At 39.3% G+C, this 16,272-nt stretch overlaps 2 protein-coding genes across 2 annotated transcripts in view; one reads left to right on the top strand and one right to left on the bottom strand.

The window, feature by feature from the left end:
- Nucleotides 1-389: 389 nt before the first annotated feature.
- snai2 (snail family zinc finger 2) lies at nucleotides 390-2,535 on the bottom strand. Its single transcript, XM_072364196.1, has 3 exons — nucleotides 2,313-2,535; nucleotides 1,638-2,159; nucleotides 390-1,309 (listed from the first exon to the last, which is right to left on the bottom strand). Exons 1-3 carry the CDS (start codon nucleotides 2,389-2,391, stop codon nucleotides 1,128-1,130), a joined length of 783 nt encoding a protein of 260 aa, XP_072220297.1. The 5' UTR covers nucleotides 2,392-2,535; the 3' UTR covers nucleotides 390-1,127.
- A 3,981-nt stretch (nucleotides 2,536-6,516) lies between these two features.
- Nucleotides 6,517-16,272, top strand: part of sntg1 (syntrophin, gamma 1) — a 43,124-nt gene continuing 33,368 nt past the window's right edge. The window contains exon 1 of the mRNA XM_072363680.1: nucleotides 6,517-6,831. The gene's annotated coding sequence lies outside the window, so the exon portion shown is untranslated. The remainder of the gene's footprint in view (nucleotides 6,832-16,272) is intronic.

The raw sequence follows: 16,272 nt of genomic DNA, 5'->3' as shown, positions 1-16,272 counted from the left end.
GAATTTTTATAAGTACTACACCTTCACACTTAAATTTAACACACACTTGGGCAAAGGCAGAGTCATGGGCCCTCAAAGGGTATAACAAGAGAGTGCAGATCAATATAGCTAGTATGTGTTAAATTTCAAGATGGTTTGATGTCTGGACAGGTTCACGGGGAACAGGTTCAGGCCTGATGCAGAACTGAGTCACTTCTCTCCTCATTTTTAACATCTTCTTAACATGAGATGGTGCAAGCTGGATTAAATATCGTTTACTTCAGCGCATGTTTTCCCTTTGAAGCGTGTGACAATCAGCGAATCCTGCTGAGTCCTTCTGAAAGAGCTGCTCATACATCACAGCTTCGCCGTGCCTTAGAGATGAAAAGCAACTTGGAAGATGCCAAAAGAATTATACAAAATGTCATTTATTTTCAAAAGTGTCATGAAAATATGAAAAAAAAAGTATCAAAATCATTCAGCATCACAGTTTTCACTGTTAATATACAATCATCTCAGTCACGCTTACATTCAGTATATAAAAATATAAAAAGAACCTGTTGCAGACAAATACATAATATTGCTGAGTAAAACCGAGGCACTTGTTTTTTTGCTACTTGAGTGCTGGCACACTGTTTCTACAGGCTGTGCAAAAGTTATAATAATCTCCCCACTAAATCTAAGTTTGCACTTGTTCCCTATGTAGCAATGGCTTCACTATTCCACTGGTTGTAGTCATACTGCCAATCATAATGCACCTTTTTGGTATTGCTTGTATTGGGAAAAACAAAAAAGAAAAAAGTGAAGGACTGTAAATTGAGAGACATTGGCACAAATACTGAGGATAACATTGTGAAGACCTATAAAACTTTCTAGACATGCAGAAAAGTGCATGAATAGCACAGGTAGGTGAGTACATAGTTTGACAAAGCTCAACACTGATTGCAATCACAGGAACACTGATTGAAGCGAGAAGCATGTGAGTGCCGAGCTATTTCTCACTCTCAAATGAAAAGGACTGGTAGTAGGAAAGAGTCTGCATAGTTGTGAGCAAACCCCCTTGGTGTGATTCCCTGACACTTCTCCTGGGCGTGGAAAAGTAAAGAAGAAACAGAAGGGGTTCTCTGGTGGTGGAAAAGTATCCCAGTTCAGTGTGCTACACAACAACCAGATTCCTCATGCTTGTGCAGAAGAGACATCCTGGAGAAGGTTTTGGAGCAGTTCTTGCATTGGTATTTTTTCACATCCGAATGGGTCTGTAGGTGAGCCCTGAGATTGGACCTGTCTGCAAACGCTCTGTTGCAGTGAGGACAGGAGAAAGGCTTCTCACCTGCGGAAGCAGACATGAGAAAGAAGACTCTATCAGCAACTGCACACAGATGCATTTACATTCAAATGGGAAGCCAAAGAGGCATCTTGGTCAATTAGATTAGCTTGTTGGAACAAACAGCACTCTGCTGACCAGACGTTATAGCAAAAGGAGTAAATCTATAGGAAATATAACCTTTTTGCTCAGTCTCACCACTAAACAGCTGTGTTAAAGGGTTTACTGTAGCTAATAAAACCATTAAATCAAATACCATGTTGGAACTGTGCCTGCAATATTAAAGCTGCCTCCTCACTGAAGAGGCCCCACTCCTCATTCCCCATCCACTCACCCGTGTGCGTCCTGATGTGTCCTTGGAGCAGCCACGGTCTGGAGAAAGCTTTCCCGCATATTTTGCAAACACAAGGCAAGGTGTGAGTCCTGATGTGCATTTTGAGAGCTCCCAGGCTAACATACTCCTTCTCGCAGTATTTACAACTGAACGATTTCCTCGTTTGGGCATCGCAGTGCAGCTGTTTGTGCTTGAGCAGTCCAGAGTACGTGGAGTAGGATTTGCTGCACAAAGTACATTGAAACTTCTCTGCCTCCACTCCGTGAGGGTCTGTCAACTTGGGCAGCATCTGCTCGTCTTCATCACTCCTTGGGCTTTCCGAGCCGCTGTGGTCTTTTGATGAGGTGTCGGAGAGAGATGAGGGGTATCCAGAGATTGGGGAGAGGTCACTGGGCAGCGGAGACAGCGGCAAGTTGCTGGTAGTCCACACTGTGATGGGGCTATAGGCTGCCGGGCTCAGGATCTCCGGCTGGGGAATGACAGACAGGGGGAGACCCTTGTAGAAGTGCGGTGTGATGAACACTGAAAAAAGGGAGAGCAAAATGAAAAGTTATCAGATGTTGGCTGTCATCGCTGGAGTGAGGAGCGCAGATTTCAAAGACAACTTCTGTAAAAGAAAAACGAAAGCACAGAAACATAACTTGTAGCACTTTATAATTCATAAATAAACTTTACCTGTTGGGCTTTCCAGCTCACTATAATTTGGCTTCTTTGCTGAGTTTATGTGCTTCTTGACCAGAAAAGAGCGTGGCATCTTGAAAAACAAGAGGACAACTTTTGACAGACTTTTTTTCGCCCTCAATTTATATTCGGTCAGCTTTGGTTTACTGCGTGAAGACGGAAATTCTTATTGCTTAAGTCCAGTGGAGTGTCATGGTGCGTCGCTGCGCTCTTGGAAACAGTGTAGCTGGTAGCTGTAAAGAGCTGTAAATACTCCCTATCAGGTGCATGGGAGGAGCCATCCACTTCAATTTACATATACTCGGAGCTCAAACCAATTAAATCTCGCTTTAACTACTGAGCTTTAAAAAATCGCTTTTAGCCTATAGGAGCGCATGCCCCCCAACTGGGCAGAGTTACTGTCATTTATTGTTGTTCGACAGGTGCTTTATGCATTTCTAGTGTTTCAAAAAATGCAAGTGTGCAATTAGTTGGCATCTTAAGTGAAATATGAGCAGAATGATCACAGTAAAGTGCAAACAATTAAAGAAATGAATGGAACTTAAGAAAGATCACGGATAAGTGAGGTACCAGAAGACGAAAAGTACTCTGAGGTGAAAAAAGTCACATGGATTATTTAAAGTACCGTAATGCAATCAGTGTAATGAGTGTGCATTGTGTCACTGATGAACGTCGTGTTCGGAGAATTTGGGGACTTGCATATCCTACACTGGCACATCTTACATATTTACACAAACTCCCAAAAGATTCTCATCCTTAAACAGATAAATGACTGTAGGCTCCATGAGAACCATCAACTGACCAAACGTCACCATCCACATAAGTAGGTTAAGTATAATGCAGTTGTGTGTGGAGAAAGCCACACGTTTCTTTGCCAATAATGCAATAAGGTATACCCCCTTGGAATGTAAATTTAAGTGTAGTCCCTCTCAAGGTCAGCATGATAATCAAATTTATCCCTGCTGCTGCTTAACTGGACAAGGAGAGGCAAACTTAGCAGTGTACGCCCCCTTGTGTTGGAGTCAGTTCTTCTGAGGTAGAGGTGGGAGTTGAAAATCTTCATTACCAAGGCAGAAAAAAAAAATTAAACACACAAAGGCAAAAGCTTAGCCATGGTGATACTGAAAAACAGCTCCTGGAGCAGTTTGATTGGCTGGGTCAGCAGATATGAAAAGCCCCTCATGTCTGGGGCAAGCCTTAAGTTAATTGTGAACTGCTTATCTTATCTTGAAAACATAATTGCCGATCATGGAGAGTTTCCCTTTGTGCCTGCTTGGAATATAAAGGGAAGGGAAGGTTATCTGCGCATAATAACTCCCGGCTACTGTCGCAGATTCAGAGCTCTGTATGGCATGTATATGTGTGAGGAATAGTGGTGTTCCTGCAGAAAAAACATTGTGCACGCTTAAGGAAAAAAAATGCTTTGCAATCAATACCAACCAAATCATATGCTGTCATATACATGAAAAATGCCTGCTTGCGATTTTCATGCTTCAACTCTGTTTCCTGAATTCATGTGGATGATCTTCCACTGACAGGGGAGTGAGAGCATGCATCAAGGACTCTCATCATAACACATAGGTCTGAAAAGCAGAGGCTATTGTTTATGAACCTGGAAATTAATTAACAGGACACTGAACTCTTGATCTTGCATCAGGTCATGGCAGGGCAGTATAACACATGTTAAAAATGTGCTCAATTTAAATGTGAGCATGCTTTTGATTTTCTGGTGAAGCTAATGTAAAGGGATAATATGTAATATGTATTGTTGTCAATCTGTGCATTTTCATCTTTCTTCATATTACAGTAATTTTCCTTTAGATAAAGATGAGCTGTTTTGTGGTATTCAAACTTTAGGGTTGTCCATCACCCATAACCTTTTTTTCTTTTTAACATTTCAAATCAGGGATTTTCAGTTGGCATTGACAACTCAATGACCAGAAGGAGATATAGCTCAGTATTTATTCATTCTCCTCTTATTCTTATTAAATGTAATCATTTTTATCTTAATTTGGTCTTTAGAAGGGGTCTTTGAAAATGTGTCATATCTGCCCGGCAGAATCTTTTGCTTTCTTTCAGTCCTCATTTATCATGTATGACCATATGTAGAGATGTGTCTATGTACCTGTGTTGAAATGTCAAAGAGTGAATATGCTATAGTAGCTATGTAAGACAAATAGTTCACCAAAACGTCTTTAAATTCTAAGTTTCTTTTTAACAAAACTCTTTACTCAAGACTGAATTTGAAAAAAATGAAAAAAAGATCAATGCAAAGGTTTAGAGCTGAACACTATAAACTTTAGGCTTGTGGGTTCTTTCATGGTTTGACTATAATTATAGTTTCATTCAAACAATAACAGTTTGTTACTGTGATTGCTTTTTTTTTTTCTTCTACAATTGAGTCCTGCCCTCTTCAAACCAGTAAGGAGAGCACAGACAAGAACACAATCACAGAAACCTCTCATGTGAAATAACTGCATCTGAGCTCTAATTCTGGCATATTGTTGTCAGGTTAATACAACCTCCTTGCCTGCATTGAGAATCTGATTGAGAATTTGTTTTTCGAAGCATTGCGTCACCTTTGTCTGCAGTTATTTAGCAGCAATTATGACAGTATTTTCTTTAGATAACTGTGATTCATGTGTGGGGTCAGATAAGGTCAAATAAAGTCCACTGACAAGGCCTCTGATGAGATCTGGCATTACCTTAGGGGTATGGAAGCGCATTAACAGGTGTGAATTAGCTTTGTTTTGCTAATGGGTCACAGTCGAGGCATTAGGAAGGACAGGGATGGAGAGCCTCATAGTAGCAGTGTTGCGGTGAAGTGTGAAGTCAGCAAGCACATCCATTTATTATCTCCCCATCACACCATCGCCCTTGGCATAGATAACCTCGAGAACAGCTGTAGGCTGAAGGACCAGTACTGAGCTGTCCACTGCTGCAAGTTTTGACCCTTAATTAACTAGCGTTAACTAAGACACTGGTGCCGCAGACAGAAATCTGCACATGCTGCTCGGTTTATGAATAATTGCTGCCTATACTATGACAAGCCTTTCAGGTCAGTGAGCAACTCAAAACGTCAGATGAGTAGTTTTGCCTCATGTGGGGAAACAGCAGGATCTTTCAGCTGGCATGATGACAGCATGGAAAATGAGATGCACCTGGTCAGCGTGCACAGCTGCACATAAGAAGTCCTCAGGGAAAGAGTCCAAATACAATACTGAGTGCTAGATGTAGGTACAGTGTGTGTCTATGAGTGCTCACTGACAGCACAAAATGAGTCAGGAGTGTCTGACTGCAAGACGCGAAAGAAAAGAAAATCCACCCATGTGTATTATATGTGTGTGTGTGTGTGTGCTTTTAGGCCATTCATATCAGAAAGTTCTATCTCACATTCAGACCTTTGATGTGAGCTTTGAAGGAGCTGTGCATTATTGAAGAAAACCCCCAAAATACTTTGCTTTTGTCTTTTACTTGTCTACTAGCAGTCAAATCCTTATTTGAATCCATCGTTTCAGAAGACATTACATTGGCTTGTATTTATTTTCTGAAGACATGCACTTGCCATAGTGACTCACTACATAACCTTATATCATTGAATGAGCTCTTTAAGCTTTTCCTGGCATCAAATCAAGCCCTCAACCTGAAATCAAATGATTTATGTTGTAAGAGCTTGCTTTTTGTAACCAAAAGAGACTACAGTGTGGTCTAACAGTCACGACATATTAATGTGCTTCTGTCTCTATACCCTGACCTTAACCATCACAACTAATGCCTCACCTCTTAACCTCGACCTTATTCTAACCTGAATCCTCAAACCACTCTTTAGAATTTATATCTGTTGAATGAGTGACATTCTTCTTGTTCTCTCTTTATTCAAATATTCGAAACGCCAAGGTCTAAATCTGAAATTGGTCCCCACAAAACACACCTAAAAGCACATAAAAAACACACGGACAAGCACACGAACTCATACAGTCATTGAGGACTGCAGTGTTTGCAAGCGTAATTGGCTGAGATGACAAAGAAGGCTACTTTAACATGGAAAAAGTAGAGTGATATAAAACGTATGGATCCAGAGTTGTGCGTGTGCCTCGGCTAAACGCAGACTCGCAGCGCGCGCGTTGAACGAGCCGCGTGTGACTTCCATCTTCAGTCATGTTGGCAAGCACGATGCGCGAGAGAGACAGACGTGGGGCTGTGAGACCGGACCCTCTGCCAGAGATGTCGATGGAGAGGAATCCCTGAATCCACCGCTGCTCGGAAAATATGGACAAATGTGGTTTTCGGTGCGAGTGCGGGGTGCTTTATCCATCGGTTTTTTTTTCCGCACATCGCTACAGTGTGGTGGACCTGGATGCCGTGTGGGCGATGCTGCCACAAGGGATACATTGTGATTTCGCAGAGATGTTTTAGGAACGTAGCATGAATTAAAATAAGAAGAGCCGTCACATGAAGAATTGGAGTGCAAAGGGATCTAATAAGACATCGCCACCTGTTACCAGGGAATCAGGTAAGCCTCACAAACCTTCTGTCGCTTTTACATTTACACTGCCTCATTATACAGTGCAAGACGGACGTAGGTAGTTGATTATTATGCCAAACACCCATAAAATAAAGCAATAATCAATTGGCAACATACTTTTTTATACGTTATTTCCTCTAATGTTGCGCACCAACATTTATATACCAATCACATATATGATCCAATGCGTAATAAAGCATATTGGTACCCTCTAATAGTTGGATTTGTCCAATGCACTGAGCAAAACAGTTAACTTATCATGGACCTTACTCTGAAGTCCCATTTCTTTATTAGATTATGCATGGAATACGTTGGTTTGCACAAACCTTTATATTGCATCAGTGCAGGTACACAAGCAGCACCCGCAGTTCCTCTAGCCAGTGCAGTGGCAGCAGACCTCTTTTCATCCGCTATTCAGCAGCCTCAAAGTGCTCTCTCTGCACTGGATGCCAATCATGGGCAACATCCCTAAAGAAAAAAAAACCCAAGCCATTTACAGTTATTCGCAGATCAGTTCTGCACCTTGTTTTCTCGATCCTTCGCAGCTAGCAAGAGGCATCAAGGCAATGTCCATCTGTGAGAAACCAAATGAGTGTTTCAGCCTGCTGCTGCTGGCCCACTGTGCTTTATTAGCCTTGCAGAAAACTCCTGAATCCTCCAGGGTTTCAGAAAATTTATGACGCTTCTCTTACTATAAACTGCTGTTGCAAGGTGCTCTGTATTTTTTAAATCCTCAAGGTTAAACATAGTAAGTGCAGTTTGTATCTAAGAATCTTGCTGAAATGTGAAAATAAACCTGACTTCACCTCCAGTTTCAGGTTTGGACTCTCGCAGACATACAAAGCTGAGATGAGCTGGTCTCTTGCTGGTCATAGGTCAGATGCAATCTGTTTGATGTACTCAGAGGTCTTGCGTCCTACAGAGGGGAAGCCGTTGACATGTCTTTGACAATTTTATGCCCATGAATCCCCTCCCCCTTTATTCTGCTTATGTCCTAAATCAAAGAGCAGTTTGGACCAGTGACAGGGCTACACTGACTGAGAATGAAAAAGGATGAAGAAAAAAGTGAAACGGTGTCAGTCATGCCTGTGCTGTATGTCATACGAGGAGACAACTTGTTTAAAACCTCCTCACTGTGTTGCACTCATGAACTAAAATGAGACTAACACAGTCATGATCTAAAGCTTACATAGATCCTGAATGATTTGGAAACAACATCTGCACTGCACAACCAACCGATATCTACACTCATCAGTAATCTGCTATTCCTCCTGCCGCTGAGTCCCACTGGGTCATTTAAAACTCCGGACCAGTTAAATATCTTGAAATATGCAAGTGGGATCAGCACATCCAAGGCATCACCAGAAGCTGTGAATGTACACATTGACATCAATTATATAACACATTCAAAGTGCTGTTACACTCCCCCAGCAACACCCAGTAGCTTGATATGTAATTGAGCTGCTCTGAATATTCAAGGGCTACTCTTTGCTCTCAGTGAAGCACAAGTGCATTATTTTAATGCCACGTGCCTTTATTCAGTCACTCATGTTGACCATGAAAATGAGTCCTGTGCATAATTAAAAGCAAAAAAGAAAAGACAAAAGTCATAATGGGGTTAAGGGTGAAAAAACGTAAATATTAAAACAGCTATTTGTGCATTTAAAGACAATTTTTCATTATTTCCCTCAAGCAAATTTGTTTTAAAGGGCGCATGGGGGAGCCTACAATATACAACTGAAAGGCTAGACATCTTCATTACAATGGAGCCCCAGAGCTTAGCTGCAAAGAGAAAAGTGTATCACACCTGATGTTTCTGTGGGGCTTTTATAGCAACTGTTTGGTCAGCCATCCATACAAACTGCTCCAGATGTTGAATTCGCAGAGGAGGAGCCATATGCTTTTTTTGCAGTGTGATGTATGAGCAGAACAAATAAAAGAAACTGTAGATTTTTCTCTCAGAAGGAGGCAGTGTAGGGAAAATACATTAGGGGTCTGTGCCACAAAGTCACTGTCATGCAACAAGAAAACCATTAGTCAGTCTCAACGGAGACTGATGGCTAATGAAGCGATTGCACGCCAAACTCTTCATGGCGGGGAAGACGGGAGACACAACTCTCATTTATATGCACCTCATATACCAGCCTATCTGATTTAGCGGTTCAGGACTGCAACACAGACCCACTCACTTAAAGATACACATACATGGGTGATGACTGGCCTGAGAAAACCAATAAGAGGTTAGATTATCCGTGATTAATCATAGCTTAACATAGAAGTGACAAACCCCACTCAGATAACATCTATACCTCCTATAAAGGATTTCTGGTGCGAGTGAGCAGTGCTACCTTTATGTTTGGGAACCTGTAAGTAGCCCGAGCTGGACAATTTTAGGTCACATTTGATTAATGTGGAGAGTCTGCTTGTTCGTTAAGCACTGCTGCTCTGACAGCACACTACGGTGGCGGCTCAGCTTTGATGATTTGTACTGTAATCGGTGTTTTTGCATTTCCTTGTAATATTTGCAATTCATTCGACCAGCCGATATTTGCCTAAAATAGCCCCAAGCAGCTTTTAACTCACTTCACATTTTTTCTTATCGTGGGAAAACACATAGTATGGTCATCCCAGATGTGAAACATACCACAAGTTTATTTTGGACATAGAGTTTAATCATCAACTGAACACTATCATGAAGGTAATTAAGAAACGGAATATGTAAATGTCACATAAGCAGCTTATCTAATGTGAGCCTTTACTGTGTGTCACAATATCTTGAGTGTATGTGCATTTTGGGTTTGAGATCCAATCATCCAATTCATTGTAGCTATGCAGACGGAAAAAAATAAAGACTTTTTTTTGTAGACACCCACCACAACTTTGAGACTAATGTGTTTCAGTTGGAAGTTTATTTCATGCTGGTGCCAAGTTTTGTGCAGTTTTTTTTTTCTTTGGTTGGGGCAGGACTCGTTACCGTGGTAACATAAAAACTGGAGCTTTCAAAGGTGTAATAGATGCAGTGAAAGCTTTGAGTCAGTTGATAATATTTTCCAAAACTTGACCATTTAGTGTTGGTGCTAAATCCTAAAAATGAGTCAAAGAAACAGTTAAATCTGCTAATTAAAAAGGGAAAGAAAAGTGGAAGAGTACTGGTCCTGGACATGAGACAATCCAAGAGGATAAAAGTCACATTTGTTGTGAAAAAGTGCTGGTCAGGTTTTTTGGCACCCCTGCTATTTGCATAACTGTAAATTAACTAATCGTTTTTGCTCTATCTCACTGAACTATCTAAAGTCCAAAACATAAACCAAAAAGTCAAAATGCAAACAAACAAACATGAAATATAAATTCCCAGTCAATAATTTTCAGTGTTCACATGACATGAATTAAAAAATGTGAGAATGTTTCAGTTTCGACCACAGAGCTACAAGACAGTCTCCAGTCCCTGTTTTAATAACTCACTGTTTAAGGCTTCCAGGACATGGCAATAAGAAATCTGTTAGAGTTGGGGCATCTAAACAGCTTCAAGCCAATGTGCAGAGGTGGATTCAGCCTGAAGCATACGCTGCAGTACAGCTCCATGCACGAAGACCAAAGTGGATGCAACTTTTGCAGGAAAGGCACAAAAAAGTAACAATAACGTGTGCCAAAACTTTATGGATTTGTCACAGTCTCGCTGGTACAATGTTCTGAAATGAAGCCCTGTGGGTAAAGGTACACAATGCCTACACTGAATGCTAACTTAGGTAATTTCCTACTCTCTTCCAAAATTTCAAGGCATGCCAATCATTCTGACCAGCATAGTACTCCCTCTTCCCAAGCCCCTGAAGATGGGTTTTGACACTCCTTAAAACTGGAAACACTTTGACTGTTTGGGTTTAACTTTTTCACGTCCAAGCACTTCCATGCAGAAAAGGAAAAATTATGCTCAACAGTGTGTATCAATAAATTGCGTGTTGGACAATTTTTGAACGGTCAGTTGTTAAAATGATCATTAGTTTCATCCCTGCATATTATTGCAATAGAGCAGAAACTTTGGATTTTCATTGAGCTGTATTATTTTTTTCTTTTAATATTTAACGAGGGATAAGTTGTAACAGAATCCTCCTACTCCACTGTTGTCGAACTGACAAAACTCCACCCTTCCTCCATCTTGAAGTAATTATAATACAAAGCGCTTTTTACTGAAATTTTGTCCGGCTTTTTTCATGATAGTATTAGGGTTAGAGGGTTAGTTGGTGGGTGTGCTGAAACTTTCATGGATACCACTTTATGTGCAAAAAAAATCCTGGAAACAATATAAACTACAAAAGTTTCCTTATGTTGCTTTAAACTGCAATAAAACCTTCTATTCTCTAAGGTTTATGATGTAGAGGGCTCAGCTTATATTCTTAATAAATACATTCTTTGTACATAGATTGGATTCAATAAATAATAGGCCCAAGCAGTTTAGGGAAAGTTCTGTGTTTTCCTGATTTACATTCAGTTAGTAAGCGTGTGTTGCTCAACTGGGTGGAATCATTTAATTTCTGCCAGCCTTCAGCAAAATGCTGAGCCTTTTAATCCTGTCATGTACTCAACACACAGCATGGTGCCATTTCCAGACCTGCAAGGCAACTTAGGCTATAATGATAAAAATACGACTACATGAATTTATGTACAGGATATTTTCATGTATATATAATAGGATCAATTAATTAAATGAGACACAAAGGATGTTCACATCGGTTGATCCTCAGGAATACTCATGCAAGATAAAATGTCTGCCATGCTCAATCTCTTGATCTGGAGATGATTCATGATAGTGTCTTTTGTAAAAAAAAAATCCAATCAATTTAGAGAATGCGTCAGAAGAAAACATGCAGCAGGATCAGATTCTATTATTGTTTATCACCAGGTGTATGCCTGTTTCTACTCTCTAAAATTCACTGATATAACAGTTTGCGAAATGATCCTCACCAATTTAAACAGGCACCCACCTGATATCTGGTAGCTCTTGGCTGCCAAAGAACATACATCAATCTCAGGAAGGTCAGGATCTCAGTCTATAAATGTGTCCATCACTAATTTACTCCTCTGTCTATCATTCATGTGAATCCGGCAGGGAGCATCGGTGTCTGTACCCGGATTGGGGTATTGACTTGTGAAGTAATGAAAGGCTCATTTTTTGACAAATGCAGCAAAAGAATTGAAAACACAATGAGCTACTCTTTACATCTATCCTCCATGATCGATTTTGAACATAATCTGAAGGAGAGAAAACAAGAAGAAACTCACAAAACAGTCCCCATTGAAAATAAGATGTACTCGGTAAATACATAAATGTTCAAACCGATGTGTCTTGTTATGAGCAACACTGAAGAATGAGCTCATTAATATGCTGGGGAAAAAGAAGCCTTCACACAACAGTTTTGACGTTGTGCTTTACATTAAAATCGCATACAGCAGAGATGATACGGTTATAGACTGAACAGGTTAGAGGCAAAGCAACTGTTATAGAAACCACTTCAGGACGTTTAAAGGACATCAAAGGGAAGAAGTGAGAAAAATAATCAGCTGCTTTACTGTTATGAAAATCTAATTCTTAAGCATAATATACCCGAATTTTGCTTTTCTCAGTTGCCTATAATAATATATTTTACTTTGAGGCTACTGGTGAAAAAAAAAAAGTGTCCAAAACTGTCACGATCTGTTTTTTTTTCTGTCTGATTTCAGTTTTTTGCTATTTCCATGACCTCTTTCCTCAGTTCCCTCCTGCCTGGTCATCAGCTCCACTCCCTTCACCTGTGTTCAGTTACCCTCAGCTGCTGTCATTCACTAATCACTCTCCCCACAGTATTTAAACTCCCGGTTTTCCCTCACTCTTTGTCAGCTCCTCATTGTGGTTACCCATATTTCTTAGGTGGTTTTTGATTTTCAAGTTTAGTGTTATGTAGTTCCGGCCTTGCTGCACTTTGTGTTAAAATAAGATAGTTTTCAATCATTTTTGCCTCTTGGTTCCTGCTCTGTCTGCATTTGGGCCCATCTTCCTCGCCTCCACCTCCAAACCGTGTCAAAAACCACTTAATAGAATAGAATAGAATGGAAGTACTTTATTCATCCCAAACTGGGAAATTACTTAACTCGAAACAGGATATATTGCATACTTTATATTGCTTATTTCACTAAAACTTTCACTCAATAAAATTCTGATTAAATATCTAGAAAAGAATCACAGCTCTCAGTTTCCTTTCATCACAAAGAAAGTCGGAAAATAGATGAAAATTACAGACAAAAAAACGATGAAGGAAAATCATATATTGCTGTTATAAGGAGTACAAATAGACGAATCCCTCCCCGACAAATTGAAATCTTCAAATAATTGAACATATTCTAAATGAGGATTAAAAGAGGTCCAAATATCTTCAATCAAATATCTTGTTTGAGATAGATTACCAGCCTGGATTTGCTCTGGATAATTCGATTTATGGTTTCGATTAAAAACTGACTAGAGGAGCAGAACAGAAAGAAGAAGAGCAGAGAAGGCTCTGTCGGCTTTATTCAGAAACAAACTTTTGCACCATGGCTTCACACACTTGTGAGTAAAGCATATAAGCAAGAAACTGTGTTGACCTGACAATGTCAGTGTTTCTTACAAATTTATTTATGTCCTTGTTACCAATCCTAGTAATTTAAGACTGAATATCAGCTGATAATGAATCTCAATCTGATACTTGTATTTTCTTATAGCACATGATATCAGATTACACACCATAAGAACATTAAAGTTATGGACACATTTAATTTAACAAAAGGCTTTTACATAAAGTGTTTCACAATTTTAAAGTGCTGTTAGATTTGTAATAATTTCCAAGCAAAAAATATGCAAAATTACATAAATTCAGTTGGGTTTCATTTATAAAAGGCCCAATCGCAACGAATGTCAAATCAAGGCACTTCAGAGTTACCGTCTAATTCAACCCAGTTATTATCCAGTTCACTGATATTCAAATTAGTCCAATTTCTACAATGCCAATTAAAAAAAAATAGTTGCCTAGCTAAAGAAACAGAATATAAAGACCATTCTTATTAAAAGACATGTTGAACAAAAAACAACCATAAAGCTTTTACTACAAAACAATAATTGCTCTGTAGAGATACTGAAGTGTTTTGTGCCATGATTGAACATTGAACATAGCATTTCTGGGCCACTCTTCAATGCTTCACTTGAAGCATTAACGAGTGTGACAAACATGAACATGAACTGTTTTATTTTTTCATTCATGCATCTGTTTTATATAGCTACAAGTGGTGTGTGTATATCATCAATGACATTTGGAGAAATAGTAACGTGTGTCTGCATTGATTTTCTCATCAGCTTCATGCTAATGACCTCACACTGAACACTCCTGTCATTGTTGACGCAAAACAGAGATCAGAAGTTTAAGTGATGCCTCCCAATGAAAAAGAATTTCTTGATTTGTCCCCAATCTGATACTTTTGATTAATTCTAAACTTGTTTATAAATTATGTTAGATGATGAATAGAAGGCTGTGACCGTTGATTGGCGATGTGCCACAAAAAGCATTTAAATTTTTGATGAGTAAGAATGATGAGATCAAAAGACAGAGAAATGTGGACTGTGACTCTACATTTGCAGCATTGTCTTATTTAATAGATAAAGACCACACATAGAAAGGCGAATATTTATAACATCAGAAGGGCCTGGCAGCTCACAAAAGAAACTTCATTTTCCAGCATAAACTGGCAGATGAGGTGAAATTTTCTTCGTGGTTTTGAGCCGGACTGTTCAGGGATGCCATAATATTTGAGTAACATAATGTCTCCTATCATCACTCTTCAAATGAAAAACTTTCAGGCACCATATGTTCTGCATCGCAAAGCACATCAACATGCAGCACAGTGAGTAAAACCGATCTAAGTCTTTGGGAAGTGAAGCTGCATTTGCTGGAGCACAATGCAGACATCTGCTCCACCTGCAAGCAGCAGCGGCCATTTATCATCCTGTATGGGACACAGCTGTCCTCAGGCCTAAGAGATGGAGATGTCATGTTGCCATCTTCACATCGTCTATGTGATTTCTCTCTTCTTTTCTCTCCCTGTTTGTTGCCTTTGTGTCAAAGACAAGAGTACTATTTGAAATACACCGCTTGGCAAATTGGTAGGACTGAAAATATCTGATGCCGCGATAGTAAAAAGAATAATGCTGACTCAATTTAAATGACACAGACTTTTTAATCTTTGGATTTTTGCAGGAAAATGGAAAGTGCTGGCGTCTGACAGTATACACAGGGGGGCACCTGCTAAGACAAAGTGGTCCTCCGAGAGCTACAGACACATCTTTCAGCTGATCATGTGCACACATTCTTTTTTTTTAAAGCAGGTCCACAAATTATGTCAGGGCTGCTCTTACATCCGGCACATGGGGATTTTATATGAGATTGAAGGTGGAGACTAAATTCTTAAAAAAGTGTACAAATTCAATAAAAAAAAACAAAACGCCTTTCTTTTGTTGAGCATTTTTCACCTGGAAATTTGATCAGTGAACATCAATTTGGTGTAGACTACCAAAAAAATGACAATAATTTTGTGTTTTGACAGAAAATGTATGGAGCATATGAAATATTGAGCAGTATGTTTAAGACTAAATTCTATGTGGTAGAGTTGAAATGTTTGCTTTAATTTGCCTTGTAAGAAACCCCCCTTTTTGATAATCATTTAGATAATTTTTCATGAAGGCAACTACTCTGTTTGGTCCACAATAAACTAGAGTATGAGACATACACTGATGCCAGTTTAAGAAAGACCTAAGGCAAGTGCAGTCTAACACACTGAATATCTAGTCCTGACTTATTGATTTCCTATCAGGGAAAAAATAATTACGCCCTGCGTACTTTTTGAAACATTGCCTGTTAATAAAACACACTTGAACAAGTAATACAGGGCATTATGTAGTTTTGTAGTTAACTTCAATAATTAAAAAAAAAGAGTTACATGGATAAAGTAAGTTTTTCATTTGTCCTCCCTCAAATCCTTCATATTATCGTAAATTGTTCTTAATATAGAGTCAATAATTAGAGCATTATCAGGGAGTGAGAGGTTGAACCCATCTTATTGATCACGGGGGTCTGTTGAAGTATGTTGTGTTGTCATTTATAGCTTTAGAAAAATACTTTACAAACAATTCAGATTGTTCTCTGGATTATGTGAAATGAATCATTCAATGTAAATAGAGTTATTTTAAAGTCTTGTGAATCTCAAATGATGGCTACTCTATCCAAGACTGATCATCTGGGCAAATTGAGCTAAATAACAGTAGAAAAAAAACGAACCCTAGCATTCTGTCGATGTGTAGTCTCCACTTTAAAAGATATTGCTCAGATTTGTAATGACTAAGATATGCCATGAAGGAGAGTTTTATACCTTTAA

This window comes from Leuresthes tenuis, unplaced genomic scaffold (assembly GCF_036924035.1).
Source record: "Leuresthes tenuis unplaced genomic scaffold, fLeuTen1.0.hap1 SCAF_14, whole genome shotgun sequence".
Lineage (NCBI taxonomy): Eukaryota > Metazoa > Chordata > Actinopteri > Atheriniformes > Atherinopsidae > Leuresthes > Leuresthes tenuis.
The sequence above is the reverse complement of the archived record's forward strand: the minus strand, read 5'-3'. Positions and strand labels throughout refer to the sequence as shown.